This window comes from Alosa pseudoharengus, unplaced genomic scaffold (assembly GCF_046254945.1).
Source record: "Alosa pseudoharengus isolate Yale_2024_CS ecotype anadromous, Long Island Sound unplaced genomic scaffold, YU_APseudo_1.1 YU_APseudo_1.1_scf_12, whole genome shotgun sequence".
Lineage (NCBI taxonomy): Eukaryota > Metazoa > Chordata > Actinopteri > Clupeiformes > Clupeidae > Alosa > Alosa pseudoharengus.
Genome location: NW_027468587.1, coordinates 24960427 through 24969283, shown reverse-complemented (window position 1 = coordinate 24969283; position 8857 = coordinate 24960427). Strand labels below are relative to the sequence as shown.

The following is an 8857-nucleotide window of genomic DNA, read 5'->3' as shown; positions in this document are numbered from 1 at the left end:
ATAACAATCCTATGGTTTGTGTACCCTGTAGCCTCGTTTTAGCCGCCAATGGCCGCCATGTGAATAAGGCGAATTGAGAGTGTTCTTGATTGAGATTGAGTTTTCCTGATAAACAAAAATATATTTTAGTACCATCCCTGACCATTGCTGATTAGCCATTGCTGTTCTTTTCTACTGCAGCAATATTGTAGAAAGGCTTTAACACACTCTTATTTAATTACTTCAGGCCAAAAGTGTTTAAAGGGGAGATTTTTTTCTTGTTAATATGCAATTCAACACCAAGTAAAATCTATAAAATCAAGTTTGCAAGACTTCCCATTTCCTCATCAAAGTAACGAATCAGAACATTCTAGATATTGTTAATATTTCCATTTGTTGCCTCATCCGCATTTAATGAAAACATGGTAATTTTTAGTTTTACAGACAACTCAGTTTTCCAATGAGCAGCAATACTGTGTGTGCTCATGCAGGAGGTCTGCGCATTTGATAACGACAATCTGGAGAGGGTGCTTTTGTCTTCAGCAACAGATTGTATAAGGTTGACAAGAGGTTGCGATATGGTGAGGGACAGGTCGTGTTGCGCTATGAAAGAACATGCATAGCCTACTTTCTAAACGTAAAAACGGTCAGCCATAGATAAACGTAACCTACCTCTGTCGTGGTGGCTAGTTGCACCAGGTAGGGAAGATGTCCTGAAGTGCATGAACGTTAACCTTATGGCGGACTTCTGATTGATGGCGTGCTAAAACGTTTTCCTATTGCATCCATAAACAATTTACTTGCAGCAAACTGCGCAAAAGCAAACCCCTGGCACTTTATTTTTTTACACCATGGCTTGTTAGTTCTCCCCCGTTTCCAACAGCTGCCCATCTCCATTTATTTTTTAACTTTTGACACCTGCCTTCCTTTAGCAACAACGCATCCATGACAGCTAGTGGCCTTGCCAAATAGACGCACACAAATCATGACGCTAATTTGCGAGGTTCTGGTAAGCCTACTGGTTATGGTTTTGTGCTATAAATTAATAATATTTTATAGCAAAGTTTTAAGTTGACTATTTTAATTGTATGGTTAGTTTTTGTCAACATACACTCACAACCTACTGTCGTTAAAAGTGAGGCCTAAGCAAAATAGGCTACAAGGCTGTCTGTGCGTCACAAACAGACTGACCCCCTTACTCAACAGTTCGCGATGATGACAGTGATATTATTATTTTTTTTATGCTAACACGCTCAGTCAAAACCTTCCGTCGCAAATTGTGAAAAACATTGTTGTACATGTCATAACAGACGGGATAATAAATTGCATAGGCTACGGTTTATATTGCGTCGATTTACACATAATGTTAGTTGCATTGATTAAAAACTCTAACAATAATAGTAGCCTACATCGGGTGGCATAGAAGGCCATCTGTTCAAGTCATAGGTGACACCCAAAATGAATGACCTCCCCTGACAAGAGTTCGCGATAGTAAGAAATTGTCTACATTGATGCACGGAATTCTCCGAATTCGCACATAGAGCTCACAATATCATATCCAAAAAAGTTAAATGGATTGGCCAACCTCATCAGCTGTATCTAATGTGTCACTATAATCCAACTTTTAGACCGTTATGGTCCTCCATACGTGTTCTTTGGAAAAGCAAAAGTGATAGCGCGCCCCCCCCCCCCCCTCCTATTTTTTTTCTCATCGGATCTGCATCGATCTCAAATATGACATTTCTAAAATCAAATTGACGGAAATCCGTCCTATGACGGAGAACTTTAATCCTTGTACACACACACACACAGTGATTTACACAGCACTGGTATCACAGCACAAGTCTGCATATGTATGTGAGCGGCGATAACCAAAGACAAAGCTGATCTATAAACAAGGGATGAGGGAGGAAGAAAAAAACCCTCTCTCTCTCTCTCTTCTGTCTCTTTTGTGCGGTCTATCTATCAGCTGGTGACATTTACTCTGGGGCTGAGCGGGAGGGACACACAGGGGCGTTTGGGCCGGGGGCCCGGGCACTCCGACACTCCCAGGCCCCGCTCAGCAGCCTCTGATGCGCTCCGCAGTATGTGGGACCACCCACAGACCTTATCAGCCCCAATCAATACCATGCACAGGCACACAGCAGCACGGCACACCCGCCTCATTGGAGTCCATCCAGCCGCTGGCACTCGGGTGTCACTTAACGCTGGCATTTCAACACTGCTTAATGGTGAGCAAACTGAGCATGGTGAGACTAGAGCACTAGAGTACACTAACATGCTTCTCCAGTGAGACAAAACACTAGAGTACACTAACACACTTCTCCAGTGAGACAAAACACTAGAGTACACTAACACAATTCACTAACACACTTCTCCAGTGAGACAAAACACTAGAGTACACTAACACACTTCTCCAGTGAGACAAAACACTAGAGTACACTAACACAATTCACTAACACACTTCTCCAGTGAGACAAAACACTAGAGTACACTAACGTGCTTCTCCAGTGAGACAAAACACTAGAGTACACTAACACACTTCACTAACACACTTCTCCAGTGAGACAAAACACTAGAGTACACTAACACAGGGTAGCGGCTGTGCCCGGTGAGAGCTGCGTTCTGAAAAATGTTCATCTCACTGTTGCGTTCCCTTTCCACAGTCACCTACATGCTTGCTCTGGGGTCAGGGTGGTTAGGCCTTATAGAACAATGTTATCACACTCTCTTAAACTTGTACAAGACTTAATGATGGCTAGTACGCTCACACAGTTTGTGAATGGGCCCTACGGATGAGCATGAAGCGCAGCGAGCCATTTGGAACTTGATAACATAAAGGTGATGATAAGACTAGACTTAAAGGTAAGGTATTTGACAGAAAATTGGCAACACACAGCATTGACTGTGGCAACGCTAACCACACCATCTTACACAATGATGCTGTGTTGATGAAGTACAAGCCTTTATTGTGTCTAGAAGCCCTTAAGAGGAGGAGGTGCTGAGGCCCAGATGAGGAGGCACTGAGGCCCAGAAGAGGAGGTGCTGAGGCCCAGAGGAGGCGCTGAGGCCCAGAGGAGGCGCTGAGGCCCAGAGGAGGAGGTGCTGAGGCCCAGAGGAGGCGCTGAGGCCCAGAGGAGGAGGTGCTGAGGCCCAGAGGAGGCGCTGAGGCACAGAGGAGGCGCTGAGGCCCAGAGGAGGAGGTGCTGAGGCCCAGAGGAGGCGCTGAGGCCCAGAGGAGGCGCTGAGGCCCAGAGGAGGCGCTGAGGCCCAGAGGAGGAGGTGCTGAGGCCCAGAGGAGGCGCTGAGGCCCAGAGGAGGAGGTGCTGAGGCCCAGAGGAGGCGCTGAGGCACAGAGGAGGCGCTGAGGCCCAGAGGAGGAGGTGCTGAGGCCCAGAGGAGGCGCTGAGGCCAAGAGGAGGCGCTGAGGCCCAGAGGAGGAGGTGCTGAGGCCCAGAGGAGGCGCTGAGGCCCAGAGGAGGCACTGAGGCCCAGGGGAGGCGCTGAGGCCCAGAGGAGGTGCTGAGGCCCAGAGGAGGTGCTGAGGCCCAGAGGAGGCGCTGAGGCCCAGAGGAGGAGGTGCTAAGGCCCAGAGGAGGAGGTGCTGAGGCCCATTGGAGGCGCTGAGGCCCAGAGGAGGCGCTGAGGCCCAGAGGAGGAGGCGCTGAAGCCCAGAGGAGGAGGTGCTGAGGCCCAGAGGAGGCGCTGAGGCCCAGGGTTAAGAGGGAGGATGAGGTTTCCATCTGTGCTGTGTTCACTGGATTACCGTCAGGTTACACCGGGAGTTTAATTCAAGCGTTCCGTTCACGGAGCCTAAAAATAGTTTTGAAAGACTGGTCTAATTTTTTTGAAAAGTGCGTAGCACTCTCTCTCGTTTAGTGTCGCCCGTTCTATTGATTATAGTGGAAGGTAGCTGTTGCAGCAAACACTTCAGTTGCGCGCCCCGTGTAGCTCCACTGTTACTCTTTAAAATGCTCATGTCACTGGGGATAAGAAAGCCACTGTGCCACTGCTGCTCCTCACAGAGTCAACATGGAGAGGACTTCACCTCGTGAGCACCGAATGGTGAGATTGTGACTAAGGAGGAAGGGAGAGAGGGGGGGGGGACAAAGTGCGAAAGACAGGGAGAGGCAGAGACAGATGGAGAGAGAGAGAGAGAGAGAGAGAGAGAGAGAGAGAGAGAGAGAGAGAGAGCAGACGAGAGATAGAGGGAGAAAATGAGACCAAGAGAATGTTAATATATGGAATACAGGAGATAAAGAAGGACAATGAATGAGAAAGTGAGTAACAGAAAAGTGTCAGAGAGAGAAAGAGAGAGAGAAAGAGAGAGAGAAAGAGAGAGGAAGAAAATGAGAAAAACAAGGAGTGAGCAGGAAAGAGGTTTAACACCTAGTGACCGAAACACATGGCAAACATCAACAGTATACAGCGCATCTTCTTAGGCCCACATTCACATCCAAAGTTTAAAGGGAAGAAAAAAAACAACCCTTTCTACTTCAAGGGTGTGAGCGAGGGACAGGGAGAGAAGAGGTAGAGAAAGAGAAAAGTGAAAAAAAAAGTGGAAAAATGGAGAAAGGGAGAGAAAAGAAAGAGGGACAGATTGAGGGATGAGTGGAGTCGGGGCAGGGGTGGCTGTGAGGGGTGTGGACTGCCTGAAAGGGAAACACTGGACTCCTCATTAGGGACTCGCCACACTCATTAGGACGCACGGAGGAGGTGGGACTCTCTTGTCTGCACTGACAAGAGGAGTAATTTGGAGGGACAGAAGGCGTGTGTGTGTGTGTGTGTGTGTGTGTGTGTGTGTGTGTGTGTGTGTGTGTGTGTGTGTGTGTGTGTAGCAGCGGGGTGCCTTTGTGTGGCTCTCTATAGTGGTCTCTAAGGGGATGTTGAACAGCTTTATTAAGTAATTACAAAGTGGTAGTAACAGCTAATAAAAGAGCTCTAGGTTACAGACAAGAATGGGACCTGCCACGAGCCCTGCCTGATGCGTCCTTTAGACACACACACACACACACACATACACACAGTCCTGTGTCTGAGGCACACACGAGACAAAAAACCTCACACTTGTGTGAATGCCTGTTCCTGTGCAGATGTATGTTCACTCAGAAACATTGTCACACACACACACACACACACAATTTCAGTTTGTATTAATACTGAACTTCTCAATATGTTTGTTCTGAGACATGATTCACACTGACAAACACAGGTGAGAACCAGAGCACACTGTCTGACTGATAACAGTCCTGAGTAGAGGGGTAGAACTGAGGTCACTAGTGCCCACAGAAGCAATCTAGTGTCCCAATATCTCCTGATCACACACACACACACACACACAAACACACACAGAGACACACACGGTGTGGCTGGGTCATTCAGAGTTCAGCGCACGGTAAAGGGTGAGTCAGGGGGTGAGTGTGTGCTTTCACCAACTCTTAAACAAACAACTCATATGTGGGTTTGGTTTGTGGGTACGGCCTAATGTACACACACACACACAAACACACACACACACACACACACACAGAGACACACACACACACACACACACACACAGAGACACAGACACACACACACACACACACACACACACACAGAGACACACACACACACACACACACACACGCGCACGCACACACGCACACACACGCACGCACACGCACGCACGCACACGCACGCACACACACAAACCTTATGCAACCACTTCCTTTGATTGAGATGAGATGTTCTTGGCCCTTGTATGTCTAGCAAGTAACATGATACTCTATCAAGCACTGATTCCAAATGAGACCAACTGGATTCAATTAACTAACTGAAGAACTCACATCAGTTTCAGAATAGCTGAAACAAACGATGACAACAGCTTTTCCAGCTGTGCAAAACCATTATGACCTGGAGACACACACTAGACTCCTTGAGTATCACACAAAGATAACTCAAAAAAACAAGTTAGCCCAATGGCAGGGATATATATGTGTGTGTGTGTGTGCGTGCGTGCGTGTTTATATCAGCAACAAAGTTAATGAAAAAGAAACAGCAAGAGAGATTGGAATGAGACAAAGATGGACAGAAAGAGAAAATGAGGTTGGACACATGGAGAGAGAGAGAGAGAGAGAGACAGCCATTCTCTAACGTTTATGTGTATTGCATGTATAATGTATATGTAATTGTCTGTCTATGCATCTACTTTATGTGCACATGTAACTGAGCTTTGGCAATAATGTTATTGAAACGTTCATGCCAATAAAGCTCTCTTGAATTGAATTGAATTGAATTGCATTGAATTGAGAGAGAGAGAGAGAGAGAGAGAGAGAGAGAGAGAGAGAGAGAGAGAGAGAGAGAGAGAGAGAGAATAGCATAGGACCATAACTGGCTTGAGGAAATTGTTCTCTGAGAAAAACATGGGCAGACTGTGGCTGGCGCTAAGTTTGCTATGAAGTCCATAAATAAGGATGGAGGGAGAGTGTGTTAGTGTGTGTGAACCGTCCATCACCACTCATTAAGGGAGAGAAGAAGAAGAAACACCCACTTCTCCATTTACCTCAAGAACACTTAAAACAAATCAGTCACTAAAAAGCCAATCCATATTCACATCGATGGCTGAGGCCGTCCGTTAGTTCACTGCATCATGCGAGGATGTGTGTGTGTGAGTCAATGTAAATGAGTATGAATGTGTGTGTCTATGTGTGTGTGTGTGTGTTATTATGTGTGTGTGTGAGAGACTAAGTGTGTGTATGAAAAAAGAGTGTCAGATTGCGCCAATGTGTGTGTGTGTGTGTGTGTGAGTGTGTGTGTGTGTGTGTGTGTGTGTGTGTGTGTGTGTGTGTGTATGCATGCACGTGACTGTGTGTATGTGTGTGAATGAGAAGAGAGAGAGTGTGAGAGTATGTGTGTGTGTGTGTGTTGTGTGTGTGTGTGTAGAGTGTAGAGTATATGATTCCCTCCCCAACCCGAGTCTTTATCTGTGGAGAGAAATCACCAAACAGGGCCCTGCATCCAATGTGCCTATTATTGGGACAGTTCAAAATCAGGCCATATCGATGTATATACATGAGATCTCCGCGCTACTCCCTACAAACATAGTCTGTGGCTTTGAGTGTGTGTGTGTTTCTCCCTAAAATGAACTTTGAACTTTCCCATCACTTTTGTATACCTGCCTTACAGACATCTGTCTACGTGTGTGTGTTTGTGTACTGTCTATGGTTTGTGTGAGTGTGAGAAAGAGAGAGAGAGAAAATACATATATAATTCTATATATATATATACAGTATATGAGTGCATGCTGGTGTGTGCAACATGCATGAGGGCATACATGGATATAGTGATCTATGGTGTGTTTGCGTGTGCATAGGTCTCTCTTTCTCTGTATGTCCGTGTGTGTGTGTGTGTGTGTGTGTGTGTGTGTGTGTGTGTCAGGCAAGGCTAAAGCAGATGTAATGTCACTGACCCACAGTGAGGGTGTGAAGCTGCTTTGTGTCTCAATTATGTGTCCAATTGGAGAGACCAGAGAGCACAGCAGGACAGCCAGGAGGGGGGTGGGGGGTGGACAGATCGACAAATGGACAGATGAAAAGAGTGGGATGAATGAATGAAAAAAATAGGATGAATAGACAGATACACAGACATACTGACAGACAGACAGACAAATACATACATATAGAAATATACAGGCTAGAGAGAGAAAAAGACAGAGAGAGAGAGAGAGAGAGAGAGAGAGAGAGAGAGAGAGAGAGAGAGAGAGAGAGAGAGAGAGAGAGAGAGAGAGAAAAGGGTGACTACAGAGCCAGAGTGTTGGTCTAATGAGGCTGAACAGAGGTGCTAATTTGCTGCTTGGCTGTGAAGACACAAGCTCACGTCTGAGCGAGGCAATGCAATGAACTGGGGTCAGGGTAGGACAAGAGGACAAGAGGACAAGGCAGGCAAACAACCACCGAGTGAATGACTGAGTGAGTGAATGAACGAACGAATGAATGAATGAATGAATGAATAAGTGTATGTGTGTGTTGAACCAATCTCTCTCTCTCTGTTAGTGTGTGATTATGTCTGGTGTGTGTGTGTGCGCGCGATGGTGTGTGAGATTTCAGCAAAATCCTCTTGATCCTCATGTTTTCTCCCACATTGTTAAATATGTTATCACCCTATATTATCCTGATGTGAACCTATATAAAACACAAATACATTAATGTCCAATACACATCATAAATCTAGCTGCACAATTACTGGGGGCTAGGAACCGCAGGGATACTCTATGAGGTCTATGAGCTGTGACGTGACTCCACAAGGAGGAAGCAATTACAGCAATATTTCACCAGGAAATTGAAAAATAATAAATATAGAGAAGTCCACATTTTGTTTAGATGCAAACACACAATACATCTAATTCAATCTTATTTTGTAACCTGTTGACCTCAGAAGTGTGGTCTGTGTGTGTGAGAGAGTGAGAGTGTGGGAGGAGGGAGTAAATGAGAGTAAGTTTGGTGAGTGTGAGTGTGTGTGTGTGTGTGTGAGAGACAGAGTGCGAATGTTTGTGTGTATATAGGTGTGTGCGTGTGTGTGTATATGTAAATGTAAATATAAATCAGGTTTCTAGGCCAAGTATACTTGCGTATACAAAACTTGGTCTCTGCATGTTTTCCATCCGTGAATTAGTGAACACACAGAGCACACAGTGAACACTGTGTGTGTGTGTGTGTGTGTGTGTGTGTGTGTGTGTGTGTGTACTGACCGTGAGGACGGAGAGCAACTCGGCCAGGGGCAGCTCTGCCCTGAGCCGCTCCTTGAACATGCGTACGGTCTGGTGCCTGAGGTAGTAGTAGGAGCCGATGCGGCCGTATGTCAGCGGCTCAATGGTGCGCTCGTCCTGCCCACCGCAACA

General features: G+C 46.2%; 1 protein-coding gene across 1 annotated transcript in view; it reads right to left on the bottom strand.

Annotated features, from left to right (window-relative positions):
• The window catches only part of ascc3 (activating signal cointegrator 1 complex subunit 3), a 182122-nt gene that overhangs the window by 23642 nt on the left and 149623 nt on the right, over positions 1-8857 (bottom strand). The window contains exon 35 of the mRNA XM_076280576.1: positions 8708-8842. Coding sequence (XP_076136691.1) covers positions 8708-8842 — 135 coding nt within the window. The remainder of the gene's footprint in view (positions 1-8707; positions 8843-8857) is intronic.